We start from the raw sequence: 19,316 nt of genomic DNA on the forward strand, positions 1-19,316 counted from the left end.
GCCTTGAGTTCACACTTTGATTGACAAGTCAAAAAAGTTACTAAACAATTAGTTTTCTTTGATGTGAGGTTATGAATAGAAATCCTTATAATTTATATAAGGATTGAGCACTTGAGGATATTTAAATGTTTTGCATGTACCTATATGACTAGGTCCTTTTTCAATATAGTAAATGTTCTAATGTATATTTATGCCTTTATTTTGTTTCATCTCAATAGGCTGATGAGTTTTTCCACGGTGAATATTGGGTATGTTGGCATGGATAGCGTAAAGGCCAAGGGTGGTAGTGGGTGGATTGGCATGAGTTTGAGTAGGGAATGGAGATGACATAGAGGGTGAGTGATGCAGTATGAGCATTGAGAGTTAGAGGGCATACAATGTAATGATACAATTTGGCAAAAATGCAAAGAGTCAAGGATATTTTATGCAGCCCACTTCAGTATTCAGTCGCCTGAGGCTGCCATTGCTATGTCCTGGTGAGCCACTCTGACTCCATCAAAATCCTGCCTCTAGAATGATAGCCCTGTAATTTGAGAGTGAAAACCCAGGACTTATTCTTCAAACTTAACAATGGATATATTTGCATTGTAAATAGAACAGCAAAGGTTTACTACATTGTTTCCTCGGATGAGAGGACAGTCTTATTATGAGGGTGCTGGGTAAAATGGACTTATTGCCTAGGAAGTTTGGAAGAATGCGAGATGATGTCAGTGAAACAAATAAGATTCTGAAGGGGTTTGACAGGATGGACCCTCTAAGTTTGTTGCCCCTGCCTTGGGTATCTCGATCATGGGGGCAGAGTTGCAGTATAAGCAGTGCAATCATTTTGGATTGAGATGAGATTTCTTTTAGTCAGAGAGTTATGAATTGTAGGAAATCTCCACTCCAGAGGGTTGTGGATGCCCCATCTTGAGTATGCTTAAGATGAAACATTTTTGGACTTTCAGGGATTTAAAGGACATGAAGGTGAAATTGAAGCTGAAGATCAGCCAAGATCATATTAAATAGAAGGGTTGGGTGGGCTATATCATCTACACCTGCTCCTATTTATTACATTCTTATATTCTTGTTTGAAAACATTTTATAGTTTTCAAGTAAATTTTCCTTTACACATAGAGGCAGTGAACTTTAACAAAGAAGTGGTAAAAACATATAGTACCTTTTGTGTCTTTTGAGTAAAATAGCCCATGTCAATTCACAAAAGCAAATTTAGATACTATCTTAAAAGAAACCATGAGGTCAGATCGTCAAAAATTGGCTTAGAGAAGCAAGTTTTAAGGGATGTCTTAAAAGAGGAAGAAGAGTTTTGGTGAGCGAAATGGACAGCTAAAGGCACACCTGCCGATAATGGAATAATCAAACTAGGAAATCACAGACACTATCATCGGGCGAATTGGATAATGAATTTACAAGACATTTTTCAGCATAGGACACAAATCAATGTTCAAACAAGTCAAGGTTGTGTGACGGGATGGGAGCATTTTGGCCTTTGGAAACCAAAGGTTATGGTAAAAAGCAAATAAACATAACTATGCTAAAAATGTAGCATAATCCGAGAAAGGAATTGGAAAATAAACAATGAATCCATTGTTTAAACTCATTTTAAGTTAACTAAGTTACAGTAGAGGTAATACCTTGAAACATGGCAAGCATATAGGAAACCTCAGATAGGATAATAAAAAGAAAAATCAACGTGTATGGAGGCAGAATTATTAGAAAACTACTGCAACAAAGCATTCAGACATTGATTGGGAGAAAACTCATAGTGTTGACATTCAATATAACAACTTGGCATTCTTCTAGGTTTAATTGTGTGATATTTCAAGGTTTCTACTATATATTGTTTCTTACCCAAAGAAACAGCTTCAGATGTTTGCTTTGTGAAGCAAATATTTTCTTCGTTTATGTGGTTAGCTGGTTCTGGTCGAATTGAAGTCCGTCTTTCTGATCTGCCAGTCAATCTTTCTGATATGGCATCTTTATTATAATGAGGTTGATAGGAGGATCTAGCTGTTTTGTTATCCATCAAGACAGACAACTAAAGCATTAAAACCGGAAAATAAATCAAACTTATCTTGGATCAGTTTAGACATATGCTGTTGGCTAAACAAACATTAATTTGACAAACTTGAGTTAAAAACTAGTAAATGTGATAGAGTCATTAGCGTCATAGAGATATACAGAATGGAGACAGATCTTTCGGTCCAACTTGATAATTCTGGCCAGATACCCCAACCTAATCTAGTCCCATGCCAGCACCCGGCCCATTATTTCTCCAAACCTTTCCTATTCACATACCCATCCAGATGCCTTCTAAATGTTGCAATTGTACCAGCCTCCATCACATCCTCTGGCAGCTCATTCCATACAAGTACCACCCTCTGCATGAATAGGTTGCCCTTAAGGTCTCTTTCATATCTTTCCCCTCTCACCCTAAACCTATGCCCTCTAGTTCTGGACTCCCTCACCCCAAGGAAAAGACATTGTCTATTTATCCTATCCACGCCCCTTGTGATTTTATAAACCTCGATAATGTCACCCCTCAGCCTCTGACGCTCCAAGGAAAACAGCCCTAGCCTGGGCGGCACGGTGGCACAGTGGTTAGCACTGCTGCCTCACAGCGCCAGAGACCCGGGTTCAATTCCCGCCTCAGGCGACTGACTGTGTCTGCGTGGGTTTCCTCCGGGTGCTCCGGTTTCCTCCCACAGTGCAAAGATGTGCAGGTCAGGTGAATTGGCCATGCTAAATTGCCCATAGCGTTAGGTAAGGGGTAAATGTAGGGGTATGGGTGGGTTGCGCTTCGGCGGGGCGGTGTGGACTTGTTGGGCCGAAGGGCCTGTTTCCACACTGTAAGTAATCTAATCTAATCTATTCAACCTCTCCCTACAGCTCAAATCTTCCAACCATGGCAATATCCTTATAAATCTTTTCTGAACCCTTTCAAGTTTCACAACATCCTTCCGATAGGAAGGACACCAGAGTTGCATGCAATATCCCAACAGTGGCCTAACCAATGTCCTGTACAGCTGCTACATGACCACCCAACCCCTTTACTCAATACTCTGACCGATAAAGTGAAGCATACCAAATACCTTCTTCACTATCCTATCTACCTGCGACTCTACTTTCAAGGAGCTATGAATCTACACTCCAAGGTCTCTTTGTTCAGCAACATTCCCTAGGACCTTACCATTAAGTGTATAAATCCTGCAGAGGGATTGAGTGGGCAAAATCTTGGTAGATAGAATATAATGTGGGAAAATGTAAGGTATGCACTTTGACCAGCAAAATAGAGGAGCTAAATAAAATTTAAATGGAAAAGAAAATGCAGAAAGCTACACAACAAAAGAATTTGGAAGTCCTTGTTCATTAATCACAGAAAGCTAGCATCCAAATTAAGCAGATAATAGGGAAAGCAAATGGAATGTGAACCTTTATTTTGAAGGGAATGAAGTATAAAAGTTGAGTGTTTTTGCAGAAAACAAGACAAGGCCTATTCAGACCACATCTGAAATACTGCAAACAGTTTTGGGCTCCTTATCTAAGGAATGATATATTGACATGGGAGGCAATCCAGAGAATTTTCACTGGCTGATTTTGGACATGGGGGGACTGTTTTATGAAGACAGGTTGAGTCATTTTGGCCTGCACGCATTGGAAGTTAGAAGAATGAGAGGTTACCTCAGTGAAACAGATAAAATTCTCAGGGGTCTTAACAGGATAGATTAGAAAGTTGTTTCCCTTTGTGAGAGAGTCTAGGGCCAGAGGAACATAATATCAGAATAAGGGGTTGTATATTTAAGACAGAGATGCGGAGGAATTTTTTCTCTCAGGGTAATTTAGTACGAACCCCCAGACATTGAGTCATAAAAATGTACAGCACGGAAACAGACCCTTCGGTTCAACTCATCCATGCTGACCAGACATCCCAACCCAATCTAGTCCCACCTGTCAGCACCTGGCCCATATCCCTCCAAATCCTTCCTATTCAAATACCCATCCAGATGCCTGTTAAAAAGGGGCAATTGTACCAGCCTTCACCACTTCCTCTGGCAGCTCATTCCACACACGTACCAGCCTCTGCATGAAAAAGTTGCCCCTTAGGTCTCTTTTCTGTCTTTCCCTTCTCACCCTAAATCTATGCCCACCGGTTCTGGATTCCCCTACCCAAGGAAGAGACTTTGTCTATTTATCCTTGCCCCACATGATTTTATAAACCTTGTTAAGGTCACCCCTCAGCCTCCGATGCTCCAGGGAAAATAGCCACAGCCTATTCAATCTCTCCCTATAGCTAAAGTCCTCCAAACCTGGTAACATCCTTGTAAGTCTTCTCTGGACCCTTTCAAGTTTCACAACATCCTTCTGATAGGAAGGAGACCAGAATTGCACGCAATATTCCAACAGTGGCCTGACCAATGTTCTGTACAGCCGCAACATGACCTCCCAACTCCTGTACTCAATACTCTAACCAATAAAGGAAAGCATACCAAACGCCTTCTTCACTATCCTATCTAGCTGTGACTCCGCTTTCAAGGAGCTATGAACCTGCACTCCAAGGTCTCTTTGTTCAGCAATACTCCCTAGGAACCTACCATTAAATGTATAAATCCTGCTCAGATTTGCTTTCCCAAAATGCAGCATCTTGCATTTATCTAAATTAAACTCTATCCACCACTCGTCAGCCCATCAGTCCGTCTGATCAAGATCCTGTTGTAATCTGAGGTAACTATCTTTGCTATGCACTACACTTCCAATTTTGGTGTTATCTGCAAACTTACTAACTAGAGCTTAAAAATGTGTTGCTGGAAAAGCGCAGCAGGCCAGGCAGCATCAAAGGAACAGGAGAATCGACGTTTCGGGCAAAAGCCCTTCTTCAGGAAACTTACTAACTATACCATGTATGCTCACATCCAAATGATTTATATATAGATGAACCTCAATTACCCAAAAATCGGATTATCCGAAGGTGATCTCGAGGTCCCGACAGAAACATTACATCAAGGACGTGTGCCAAACACTGATCGCATCTTTTGTTCACAGTGACTAAAAGTGCTACTGAGAACAATCCTGGGCTGATGGGAGCGCAGGAACCATCTCTAAATCCCACCCTCCCTCTCTCTCTCTCTCTCTCTTCCCACACTTTCTCTGGAGTCCTACACAGGCGTGTACCCTAAACCCCCCCCTTCCCCAGATAATCTCTCCAACATTGTCCTGTATGGGGTAAAAGTGGAACCTGTCAAAACATTGCAGTAAAAAGTTGTGTGTGCGCGCGTGCCATTTGGAGACTCACCCTCCAAAAGGCATCAGCAGCAGCAGCAGTCTTGTTGTTGGTGTCCAGTCCAGCTTCCCTGGAGAGGAAGCGGGGTGGGGTCGGGCAGGGAGTAGTTTTGGACAGGGTTGGGGGCGGGCAGGGGGCAGTGTTAGATGGGTTTGGAGGGCGGGGGGCAGTATTGGACATAGTTGGGGCAGGAGGGGGCACTGTTGGGGTAGGTGGGGGGAGCGGGGTCTCATGCACTCTGTGATGCTGCCTTATCTCCTGAACAGGGAGCAGACTTAATAGAAAACTCTGAGCCCCAGAGGAAAGGCATTGAATCGATTAACCGAATAATCAATTATCTGAAAGAAATAGTGCCCGTCCATCTCGTTCGGATAATCGAGGTTCCTCTGTAGATGAAGAAAAGTAGTCAACCCAGCACCGATTCTTGTGGTACTCCACTGGTCACAGTCCTCCAGTCTGAAAAGCAACCTCCACCACCACCCTCTGTCTTCGACTTTTGAACCAGTTCTGTATCTAAGTGGCGAGTTCTCCCTTTATTCCATTACATCTAACCTTGCGAACCAGTCTCCCATGGGGAACCTTGTTGAATGCCTTACTGAAGTCCATTTCGATCACATGCACTACTCTGCCCTCATCAATCCTCTTTATTCCTTCTTCAAAAATCTCAATTAAGTTTGTGAGACATGACATCCCATGCACAAAGCCATGTTGACTATCCCTAATCAGTCCTTGTTCTTCCAAATACATGTACACCCTGTCCCTCAGGATTCCCTCCAACAACTTGCCCACCACCAACGTCAGGCTCACTGGTCTATAGTTCCCTGGTTTGTCCTTACCATCCTTCTTAAACAGTGGCACCTCATTAGCCAACCTCCAGTCTTCTGGCATCTCACCCGTGACTGTCGATGATACAAGTATCTCAGCAAGGGGCCCAGCAATAACTTCCCTCGCTTCCCACAGAATTGTAGGGTACACCTGATCAGGTCCTGGGGATTTATCCACCTTTACGCGTTTCAAGACATCCAGCACTTCCTCCTCTGTAATATGGACATTTTTCAAGATGTCACCATCTTTTTCCCTGCATTCTATATCTTACATGTCCTTTTCCACAGTAAACACTGATGCAAAATACTTGTTTAGTATCTCCCCCATCTCCTGTGGCTCCACACAAAGGCTGCCTTGTTGATCTTTTAGGGGCTTTATTCACTCCCTAGTTACTCTTTTGTCCTTAATGTACTTGTAAAAACCCTTTGGATTCTTCTTAACTCTATTTGCCAAAGCTATCTTATGTCCCCTTTTTGCCCTCCTGATTTCCCTCTTAAGTATACTCCTACTGCCTTTATACTCTTCTAAGGATTCACTCGATCTATCTTGTCGATACCTGACGTAGGCGTCCTTCTTTTTCTTAACTAAACCCTCACTTTGTAGGCTCGATAGGATTTTCTGCCATTATTGTTTGTTGTGCTCAAGTTGTTGTAAGTGGTTTGTCTGGTTTCATTTCTTTGTTGAGACTTCATAGCGATGATACAACTGAGTGGCTTGCCAGGCCTTTTAGGGTGCAACTGAGAGTCAAACACATTACTGTGGCACTAGAGTCACATGTCGGCCAGACCAGGTGAGGATAGTAGATTTCTATCCTGAAGGACATTAATAAGCCAGGTGGATTTTCTGACAATCAACAATGATTTTGTGGTCATTGGTATATTCTTCATTTCAGGTTTTTAAATGGAATTCAAAAACCATGCTGTTGCAGCATTCGAACCCAGTACATTAGCTGAGTTACTGAAGTAATAGTCTCGACGTGATACAATGAGGCCATTGTCTCCCCTTATCTTCAAGATGTGGTGCAGAAATTCACCAAAGACACTGAGACAGTACCTTCCAAACCCATGACCACTTCTACTTACAAGGACAGGGCAGCAGATACACTGAAACACTACCACCTGCAAGTTCTCCTGTAAGTCACTCACCATCCTGAGTTGGAAATATATCATTGTTTCTTCACTGTCACTGGGTCAAAATCCTGAAATTCACTCCTCAGGAGTACTGTGGGTCTACCTGTGCCACATGCACTAGGGTAGTTCAAGAAGGCAGCTCAACACCATTTTCTCAAGGCCAATTGGTGATGAACAATGAATAATGGCCAGCCAGTGACACCCACATCCCAGAGTGAATATTAAAAATATTGAATCTTTGGAATTTTTTTTACTGCAGATGGCTTTCAAGGTTATGTTGTTAGAGCTTCAAGACTGAGACAGTTAGATTTTTAATCAGGCAAAAAGTCAAGATTAGCGGGAAAAGGCAAGAAAGTAGAGTTGAATGTCATCAGGTCAGCCATGATCTCATTGCATGATGAAGTAGACTTGATGGTCTGAATGGCCAATTTACCTCCACAAATGTCATCTACTGTATCGGTTGCACCTGATGTAGTTTCCTCTACATTGGGGAGACAAGACGCCTACTTACAGATCATTTCAAAAAACATCTCTGGGACACTCACACCAACCAACCCCACCGTCCCTTGGCTGAACACTTCAACGCTTCCTCACACTCCATTAAGGACATTCAGGTCCTGGGCCTTCTCCATCGCCAAATCATTACCACCCGATGCCTGGAGGAAGAATGCCTCATATTCCGCCTTGGGACACTGCAACCACACAGGATCAATGTGGATTTCAACAGTTCCCTCATTTCCCCTCCCTCCACATTATCCCAGTCCCAAGCCTCCAACTTGGTACTGACCTCCTGACCTGTCCATCATCTTTCCCATCTATCCACGCCTACCCCTCTTCGACCAATCATCTCACTCATCTTCATCTATCTATTACATTCCCAGCTCCCTTCTCCCCCAACTTTACCTCCCTTGCATTTATCTCTCAGCCCCTCAGTCCACAAGCCTCATTCTGATGAAGGGTTTATGCCCAAAATGTCTATTCTCCTGCTCCTCGAATGCTGTCTGACCGGCTGTGCTTTTCCAGCACCACACTCTTGGCTGTACTTCTGCCCCTTTGTTTTAAAGGGAGAAAGTAATGGCATGTAAATCAGGATTACTGCATGTAAATGCAGTGAGTGTAATAAATAAAATAATTGAATGCAGGTGCAGTATCTTGTGGAAATATGGACTGGATTTTCCATATTTCCAGTCCACTGATGTCCTGGATCAATGAAGAGCAGGACTGGATATTAAATATTCCTGGAAGTAAGCTGTTCAGGAAAGATAGGAAATAATGAAATGGAAGAGTGGCAGTATTGATTAATGAGAGCATTACATTGTCAGTGAAAGAGGATGCCCCAGAAATGACAAGAAAAATTACAAATTTGGCTAATGTTAAAGAAAAAAAATGATACAATTACATTGCTTTGTGTATTGTATGGGGCATCAACTTTTGGGAAGGATATAGATGGACAAATTTGCAAAGTATGGAGAAGTGTAAGAATTTTATAGTTATAATAGATGACGAAAATTATCCAAATATAGACTGGGAAAGTAAAAGTGTTAGGAGAGGAACAACTGTTGCCAGACGTATTCAGGAGAATTTTCTACATCAGTGTGCATTCAGTCCAATGAGAAAGAAAGCATCGCTACGTTGGGTTCTTGGGAATGAGGTGGGCCAAGTAGATTAAGTGTCAGTTGAAGAAATCACAGGGATGGTGATCACAGTGTCATAAAGTTTAAGATAAACATGGAAAAGGATAAGGTAAAATCCAGATTAAGAATAATTTGGTGGAAAGCCAACATTAAAGGGGTAAGAATGGATCTGGGTTGAATTACCTAATGTTAAACAAGGGCGAAAAAAACATTATCTTGAAGAGTGAGATACTGTCAAAGCAGAGATGACTCAGGCATAATTCTCTTGATAGGGAAAGAGCAGGCAAACAAATCTAGACCTCCCTGGATGACAATGCAGGCAGAAATTATTGTCAAGAGAAAAAAGCGTGTTTCTGATAGACGCCAGACAGGTAATACAATCCAGGACTAGACTGAATTTAAAATGTTGAGAGGTTTGTTGAAAACCAAATAAGAGAAAAGAAAGTATTAAGAGAGACTGGTAGCTAACATAAATGAGAATCCCAATATCTTCCATAAACAAACAAATGAACAGTAGGGTGGGAAAGGAGTAGTGCCAAATTAGGGGCAAAAATGGGAATTCAAACATGCAAGAATGGTTATGGGTGAAGTAGTAAATAAGGAAAAAGATGCTACCCTGGCCATGGTGAAAGAGAAGTTTACTGAATTGCTTGAAGTACCTAGTGTTGATGACAATGTGATATCGGGTGGTTGTTCATGCTTCAAGCTGACAAGAAACTAGGGCTGGATGAGATGAATGTAAGAATGCTGAGGAAGTAAGACTGAAGGTTGCGGAGCCACTAGCAATATTTCTTCAGTTTTCGTTAGACTCATGGTGCCACAGGACTGAAGCATTGTAAACATTATCATCTTGTTCAAAAATGGATGCAAGGACTAGCCAAGCAATGACAAACCAGTGAGTTTAACTTTAGTGTTGGAGATACTTCTGAAAAGAATAATTTAAGTCAAAATTAATAGTCACAATTAAGTTAAATTAAGGAGAGCAAGCATGGAATGCTTAAGGAAATATTGTGTTTAATTTACTTGCTGAAGTTTTGTTTTAAGTGTTAGGAGAAAAGCCTGCATAGGGCTATGCTGTTGATGCTGTGAATATGGAGTTTCCAAAGGCACTTGATAAAGTGCCGCACAACCAGTGAGAAAATATTAGAGCTCATAGAATAAAGCACCCTGTAACAAAATGAATTCAAAATTGTCTGAGTGACATTGACTCAGAGTAATGGTTAATGAATGGTTCTGGATTGTGGGAATATTTGTAGTAGAGATGCCCAGGGATCAATGCTGAGTAGGACTCTAGCTTTTATTGACATATGAATGACCTAAAAATTAGTTTTCAAGACACAATATCAGAATTTGAAGAAAAAATTTATCTTCAACGTATTGTAATCTGGTCAGGAGCATTGTGTAGAACTTCAAAAGGATATAGATAAGTTGGTGGCAGATAAGCCAGATAAATGACAGATGCAATTCAATGCATAAAAATATGAAGTGATCTAATTTGGTAGGAAGAACATGTAGAGTTTAGAAAAATAGAGGGTACAACTCTAAGAGGGGCGCATAAACAGCAGGACTTGTGAATACATGTGCATAAATAAATAATGGATAGACTGACAGACCTGTTAATAAAACATATGATAGCCAGAATGTATTAATAGGGCTATGGAGTACAAGAGGAAGGAGGTTATATTTAAGACCCTAGTTCAGTCTCAGCTGGAGTGCTGAACCCTGGGTGCCACAGTTTAGGAAGAATGTGAAGGCACTGGTGAGAGTGCAGAAAAAGTTTATGTATATGCTGTACATCTCTATGACTCTATAAATGATTCCTGATGAGGAATTTTGGATATGAAGACAGATTGAAGAAGTTGGGACTGCTTTCCTTGGAAAAAAAGAAGACTCAGAGGAGATTAGATACAAGTATTCAAAATTGCTACACACCAGGCAAGACACCCTCAAAATATTTCAAGAAAGTAGCCCAGACCCTAACTTTGCCAGTTGTTTTAAGCTGGTGTAGCGTGGTTATTCCAGGAGGGATGCAGGCTGGTCAAACTTTAAATGTAACAGAATTTATTTACAAGCATACTGAATGAAACACAAAAGAGAACAAAATGCCAAATAACTTAATCTATCCAAAAACCCAACAGATTTTACCACCTTAATGACGCTGTTTCCAATACTTGCAACAATTTCCATAAACACATCAAACACAGGGTCTTATAGGACAGAAGTTAGAGAGAGGGATGGTCAGCATGGACCTGCTTCTTTGGGTCCTGAAGCTTCAAAACTACCTGACTGCTTTCAGTGAATAGCTTTAAAGAAATCAAACCAGAGAAAAGGTTAGCTGGGAGAACTTCCCACTCCCCTTTCATTGTACAAGTGTTTTTTTTTAAACTTGAAAGCATTTTTCCCGAGGCAGTATCTGTTAGCTATAATCAAATTCGCCCTAAAACCTATCGAAAGCCAGATCTTTCGGAATTGCTGCTTTTATGACCTCCACGAGAAACAATGCCAAGGACAGCATAACCTTGTTAAAGAAGCAGCATCATCACAAAATCATGATGAGTCTAATGTGGGGGTGCTGGCGTTGGACTGGAGTGGACAAAGTCAGAAGTAACACAACACCAGGTTATAGTCCAACAGGTTTATTTGAAATCATAAGCTTTCGGAATGGAACTCCTTTGTCAGGTAAAGTTCTGGATGAGGCTGGACAGAGTAGACAGGGAGAAAATGTTCCCAAGCACAAAAGGATAAAAAAAAAGGGTGCACAGATTTAGAGTAATTGGTAAAAGAAGCAAAAGTGATATTTGGAAAAACATTTTACACAATGAATAGTTAGGGTCTGGAATGCACCGCCAGAATGTTTAATCTTGGCAGATTCAAATGAGAATTTAAAAGGGAATGAGATAGTTAGTTGAAAAGGAATAACATGCAAAGTTGCAGAAAAAAAGCAGCAGAAGGTATGAAGTGAGATACTCATTTGCAGAATTGGCGCAGACACAGTAGGCCAAATAGCCTTCTGCTGTGCTGTAACAATTCTGTGATTCTGTTTTAGATCAAACATTTCTGAGACCTTATTGTTTCCACAATTGGGGCATTAAAGAACATTCGTGAACAAATTTCAAAGCTAACTAGATATGGGAATCATGCTTTTGGATCCCCAAATGTTACCTCACTATTTAGGAACAGAAAAGAGGAGAATAACTATAGTCAAACAGATTAATATTGACTGTGTTCAAGCTACTTGAATCTATCATCAGAGGCAGAAAGCTAAAGAAGAATGAACACTTGGAAAAAGTGTTGATTGAAAAGAGTCAACATTGATTTAGACTGATTGGGCATTCCTAACTAATCTATTTGATTTTTTTTTCAGAGATGATTAGCATGGTGAATTTGGGAGTGTATGAGCATGTTGTCAAATGAGATTTCATAACTTTGTACTGAAAAGACTTCTGATAAAAATGAGAGCACATAGATTTGCAGCAAAACTTGGGACTTGGACTACTAATTGGTTTACTAATTGGTTGGGATGGGATTACTGTAGAGATATAGCATTGGTGCTCTAATTGGTGGGATCTGACAAGTGATGTGCACAGGGATTAACACTAGGGCTTCAAGTATGCAGTAGAAATGTTAATGGCTGAATGAAGGTATTGAGAGCTAATGCTCATATTTGCAATTGATTTTAACTTGGGAGGCAAAGGGAATTCTGTATAGGATATTATGAACAGACATAGACCAAGTATGTGGGAAAACTAAAGTTTATGAAATTATGCGCACAGAACAGCAGCCTACTTTGGAAATGAAAAACGCAAATTAGATCATTAGCTGTGTGAGACAAAGACTGCAAAGAAAAGCTGTTGTATGGTTACAAAAAGGCAAATGAAAGTTGGCTTTTACTATGTGGTGGTTAGAAAGTTAGGCAATGCTGCTTCAATTGTACAAAGGCTCAGTCAGACTCAATCTGAAATAGCATGTTCAGATTTGATCAGAATATCTGGAATATACATTGATCTTAGAAGGGGTACATCAAAGATTTACCAGAACAATATAGAGCTTAAAGGACTATATTATGAGGAAATGTGGCATAGACTAGTTTGCATTCCCTTGAGTTTAGGGTGGTCTAATTGAGGTACTGTACTACTTAAAACAAAAGAATAATTTAATGTGCAATTTATAAGGTAACTATTTCCTCTGATTTGGAGATCCAAGAACAAGAGGATATCATTTAAAATTAGATTAAGGCCAATTATGGGTGAAATAAGGATTTAGATTACCTACAGTATGGAAACAGGCCCTTTGGCCCAACAAGTCCACACCGACCCTCCGAAGAATAACCCACCCAGACCCATTCCCCTATCCTGTATTTACTCTGACTAATGCACCAATCATTATGGGCAATTTAGCATGGTCAATTCACCTAACCTGCACATCTTTGGAGGAAGCTGGAGCAACCGGAGGAAACCCATGCAGACAAGGCCACGCAGACAAGGGGAGAATGTGCAAACTTCACACAGACAGTCGCCCGAGGCTAGAATCGAACCCAAGTCCCTGGCATTGTGAGGCAGCAGTGCTAACCACTGAGCCACTGTTGCTCACTGTTGCCACCCCTATTTAATTTATGCAAAGGATACAGGCCGTAGTCTGGCAGACTTGGGACTGGACCTTTGATGGACTAGAGAATGTTTTTGGACAAGTGAAGTCAAACAATTTCAAATCAAAGGTGCATTAGTCGCTGTTGTACCATGAAATCCTGATGAAACTTTTAAGACATGAAAAACATCCAGTCTATTTAATGCAAAAGTACTATGGGTGGAACCTTTTTTTTGTCTAAATTCAAATTGTGTTGAATTTTTGGACTGCGTTTTGCTGCAAGACCTACCAAGTCCTCTCACTGCATTTTACCAAACACAGCAGTTATCCACCATGACCACATTGCATCTCTCACATCTGATTCCAGTCTATTTCACCACACACTATTCCTGCAACAACACTCAACTCAGCAGATATCTACTGAAAGACTGGCATCCCTTTTGTGCAAACAATCTTTAAAAGACCTGCACCTGGATGAGCATTGGCATTCTGAAGCTGAGCACATTACTGGACAAAATCAGAACATGATGGAGGAAGGAAAGATGGAACTACGATTCTCCAACAGGACCTGGACCTGCTGGTGCATGGGGTGGTGAAAAGGAGAAGAGTATTCTTCCTGAAAAACTGTAAGGGAGGCCACCAGGTCAGGTCAGAGATCACCAGCTGGGTTAGTATGTTTTCCAGGGTGAGAAGGGAAAGCTTTCTCTGCTGCACCTGATTAAATGTTACACCCTTCTCTCAACTACCTCTCTCTGTACCTCTGCACCCAGTTTCCACTAAGGCTCACGTTTTATCACTTTCAGTATTACCTGCAACATCTTGGCTCATTCACTTTCAATTCCTCCAACCTCCCACACCATTAACCCTGCATGCCCTCTGCATTGCCTACGATTCCCTGAGAATACCTCACCTTCTGCACTGACACCAAAAGCCATTCAACCTATTTTAAACTCACCAATTCCTCTTTTGCTGTCATTATTGGAGAAGGCAATTCATGACAGGACTGTGAGTGTGTCAGGGGACTGCTCAACAGGAGAATACCGGGACCCTCTGCAAGGGTGTCGAGATATCCATGTCTTGACAAATAAGTAACTACCATTCTTCATTCCATTGCAACTCTCACATTAACCCAGGTGTCAACCTCATTCATCACGCCACTTCTAACCATGGGCCTGATGCCTTCTTGTTCATATGTCTTGCAGCTACTGCCAGCCTATCCATGTATTCTGCCAAGGATCACCCAGTTCCCCCATAATTCACCTTCTGACTTCGGAAGAAGACAGTATCAAAGCCTCAGAGGAATCATCATTGAGGCTGCTTCCTACACCCAACACCCTAACTCAAATACAAACAATACTTTGGGTAGAGCATTAGTCTTAGAATTTTTGGCAGCACAATCCAGTGAGCACTTTGCTGCAATGATTCTGCAGCTGGCTGTGCAACAGACAGTTATTTGGGACTCAATGGCTATCAGTGCCCAGAAGCATCAGCATTTCAGAGAATCATGAACCATCTCTATTCTATGCCTCCACAGAACTGAAAAAAGCTATCATATTAACGCATAACTGACACCCTCAGAGTGGCACACATAACTATCCCCCAGCACCCCACTCATTGGTCCTCAGGACTGAAGGCATGGTGACAGGAAGGCAGAAACCTGACTATACACCACTTGCTCCACCCTTGAAAGGAGACAACATAGTGCCAGGAAGCACACCTCCTCAGAGGTCTCAGGATATGGCTGGGCCTCCCAACCTTGCTTGTCTCCCTCCAAACTCATAAGTTCAAGGTGAAGAGGGTCAACTTGCCTCTGCGCTGTGTAGACATAAGCAGCCCCTGGGACATCACCAAGCCTCTAGGACCATTAGGTCCATCTCCAAGGAGAGTGGAGATCCACTCCAGCTGCTGAACCAGAGACTACATTAAATTGTAGAGGAAGGTAAAGGAGGACAAAAATTTATTGAGTGCTCTTTGGTGGAACAGAAAGGTTGCTCCTAATTGCCATAGCCTATGAGCACTGAATAGATGTACCTTTAAAAATACCAATAAGCTAGAATACATTGCAATGTAATATTTGAAATATCACTTGAATTATCAATTATCATGGAACAGCGACTTACATCTTTAGATCCTGTTGTCCCAGCTTTTCTGCCACTGGTTGGAGGTGGTCCAAGTACTTTTGATCCAAAAGCAATGTGAGAAACATCTTGGCTTCTAACACTACGTACACTGGCTGTTGCACCATTGGTCTGTTGGTCTAAAGTAAAATAGAGAAGTAATTTTCATTTGTATGATTCATGACACTTCTGCAGTCTTGTGTGAGTATATAACGGTTTACAGATTCAGGGCGAATTTAGGGAGTTAGACATTAATGCCAAAGCTCAAATGTAAAGGGAAGTTAGAAATGAAGTGAAAACCATAAAGTCAGCCAATAAGTTTAAAACAAAGATAGAATATATTCTAATAGCAACTTGCTTTTATCTAGCACATTTATGTGATAAAACCTCCCAAGCACTTTCAGGTAATAAACATTTACAATATATTATTGTCATTTGACAATTTATAGGATCATAGAACCCCTTCATTTTTCAAAAACCATAGTTAAAAAAAAACACAGGCAACTTTAGGCACATTAATTTTACTTCAATTGGAACTGATAAAAGGGTAAGACAGCAGAATATTTCATCAGTCCTGATGAAGGGCCTATGCCCGAAACGTTGATTCTCCTGCTCCTCAGATGCTGCCTAACCTGCTGTGTCTTTTCAGCACCACACTCGACTCTGATCTCCAGCATTTGCAGTCCTCACTTTCTCCTAGCAGAATATTTGTGCAACAATAATCTCATATACTGAAATAGATTCAGAAAGGGCACATATTGTCTGATGAACATCCTTGACTGTTAAATAATTGCATCCAAATGTGCAATGCCCTATAACACAGTGAACATAGATACCTAAAATGCTGTGCAAAAGTTCCATACAATGGGCCATTCACAAAGTTAAAGTTGTTAAGATTCACTCACTATGAGTGAATGAGAATTTGTCATAAAGGTAGAAAATATAGATTTGTTAGCAGATGTATGTTGGGATGTGAAAAGAAATATGGAATAGCATTTTTGAATATTTTAATGTTTGATGCTTTGAGCACAATGGTTCCTAACTTATATGCAAGATTCAGGTTCAAATAGCCAGTGCAAATTAGTCAAATTTAAAGATGCTTAAAAACTTGCATTGAAGGTGAGATAGTAGAACATAAGAAGAAGCAGAGAATCTACAGAATATGTTGGAAAAAGTAAGAAAATGAACTGGTCAATGGCAGGTGAAGTTAAATGTGGTCAGCTTTGAAGTGTATGACAAAATAATACATGATATTCACAATGCATGAAAGAATTTGAAGGAGTTTAAAATGCTGTAAAATATTGGAAGCTCAACTGTATAACCAAAGTACCAATATCAAAATAATTATGTTCAATATGCATGGGACTCTAAGCAGTTCACACCTACATCCATCTCTGGTCACTGAGACACAGGCAAATATTTAAGTAACGCTGGCAGTGTAAAGAAGTGCCTCAAAATTGCTTTCCAGTGTTGGAGTTGAGAGAAACACTAAAAAAACTTTACTTTCACATATAAATAATGATATGATTTTGTTGAGGTAGGTATTCAATTGATTTTTAGAGAATAATCCAAATGATTATTCCAAACTAATTTACAAATACTATTAAGAAGAAACAGCTTTACTCTAAGAAAATCAATTTAGACATATCAAGAAGTTCTTCTTCATCATACATAGTAAATAACAAATAAGTCAGCTTTTTGAAACTTTCTTTGCATTGAAGATGGAAGTGGTCAATTGGAATCAATATTATTTAATTAGAAGACACAAATCATAGACTGCAGAAAGCACTGACCTAGGAATGCAATTGCACTGCAATTCACTTGTTTTACAACAAGACGACCCACATGGGAGGGAGAGCACAAAGCTCCATTGTACCATGGAACAATGGGAAACATCTGAAATGGTGTTTAGAGTTGAGCAAAAATATTTTTTGTGAACCAAAAAAGGTGTGGAACATCATGGATGAATAACAATATAAGGAAAGAATTCAGGTTTGGAAACAGGCACAAATTTAATACAAAGACAGCAGAGGCATGTGTGATAGGCATTAATATCAAGAGATTAGATGAGAAGTAAATGTAAAGACAAAGCATAACTACAAAACTAAATTATCAAAGAATGTAAAATACAATAATAAAATATTTTACAGGCATCTCAATAATAAAACAGGGAGGCTGTGATGGGATTAGAATCATTAAGAGATACCAAATGCACCAACAGAGATATGGTTGAAATATTAAATAATTATTTCAATTCAGTACTTACAACAGAATTAAAATATGTTGTGGTTCTGTTCGCCGAGGTGGGAATTTGTGTTGCAGACGTTTCATCCCCTGTCTAGGTGACATCCTCAGTGCTTGGGAGCCTCCTGTGAAGCGCTTCTGTGATGTTTCCTCCGGCATTTATAGTGATTTGTACCTGCCGCTTCCGATTGTCAGTTCCAGCTGTCCGCTGCAGTGGCCGGTATATTGGGTCCAGGTCGATGTGCTTATTGATTGAATCTGTGGATGAGTGCCATGCCTCTAGGAATTCCCTGGCTGTTCTCTGTTTGGCTTGTCCTATAATAGTAGTGTTGTCCCAGTCGAACTCATGTTGCTTGTCATCTGAGTGTGTGGCTACTAAGGATAGCTGGTCATGTTGTTTTGTGGCTAGTTGGTGTTCATGGATGCGGACCCGTTAGCTGTCTTGCTGTTTGTCCTATGTAGTGTTTTGTGCAGTCCTTGCATGGGATTTTGTACACTACACTGGTTTTGCTCATGTAGCAAAACCAATGTAGGGTACAAAATCCCATGCAAGGACTGCACAAAACACTACATAGGACAAACAGCAAGACAGCTAACGATCCACATCCATGAACACCAACTAGCCATGAAACAACATGACCAGCTATCCTTAGTAGCCACACACTCAGATGACAAGCAACATGAGTTCGACTGAGACAACACTACTATTATAGGACAAGCCAAACAGAGAACAGCCAGGGAATTCCTAGAGGCATGGCACTCATCCACAGATTCAATCAATAAGCACATCGACCTGGACCCAATATACCGGCCACTGCAGCGGACAGCTGGAACTGACAATCGGAAGCGGCAGGTACAAATCACTATAAATGCCGGAGGAAACATCACAGAAGCGCTTCACAGGAGGCTCCCAAGCACTGAGGATGTCACCTAGACAGGGGACGAAACGTCTACAACACAAATTCCCACCTCGGCGAACAGAACCACAACAACGAGCACCCAAGCTACAAATCTTCTCCCAAACTTTAAAGAATTAAAATAAGCAGACATGATGTTGATTGAGATTATAATGAGATAAGTCCATTTAAAATTTTAAAAATGCATTGGACAAACTAAACAAATTCAGAGGGAATGATCTCTGGTCCAGATGGATTGCACCAATGTATTTAAAGGGAAAGCAGAGGCAATACATATTTAATAATTCATTTGAAAATGCTATGGTGTCAGAGGACTGGTGAATAGACAATGTAATTCCATATTTATGAAGGGGGGATAGAACAATGCCAAGGAATGATTGATCAATCAGCTCAATATTAAGTGGTAAGAAGAATGGAAGAACATTTGGAACCAAAAATACAATAGTGAGCAATCATTTTCAAAAGGAAAAAATTTGCATGACCAATATAATTGAATTTTTTGGGAGATGACATAGAAAGTTGGCAATGGCAATGCTGTGGATTGCTGACATTTCAAAAGCTCTTTCATAAAGTACACAACAGATTAA

The 19,316-nt window shown here is 40.7% G+C and overlaps 1 protein-coding gene across 9 annotated transcripts in view; it reads right to left on the minus strand.

Annotated features, from left to right (window-relative positions):
• The window catches only part of cfap20dc (CFAP20 domain containing), a 400,185-nt gene that overhangs the window by 197,050 nt on the left and 183,819 nt on the right, over nt 1-19,316 (minus strand). For all 9 annotated transcript variants that reach the window (XM_087994376.1, XM_087994375.1, XM_087994372.1 and 6 more), the window contains 2 exons: nt 15,572-15,708; nt 1,852-2,038 (listed from right to left, as the gene is read on the minus strand). In XM_087994376.1, the coding sequence (XP_087850502.1) occupies nt 1,852-2,038; nt 15,572-15,708 (324 nt within the window). The remainder of the gene's footprint in view (nt 1-1,851; nt 2,039-15,571; nt 15,709-19,316) is intronic.

The sequence above is a fragment of the Chiloscyllium plagiosum genome, unplaced genomic scaffold (assembly GCF_037043375.1).
Source record: "Chiloscyllium plagiosum isolate Xiang-an unplaced genomic scaffold, Cpla_swu_hap1 HiC_scaffold_14, whole genome shotgun sequence".
NCBI classification, from domain to species: domain Eukaryota; kingdom Metazoa; phylum Chordata; class Chondrichthyes; order Orectolobiformes; family Hemiscylliidae; genus Chiloscyllium; species Chiloscyllium plagiosum.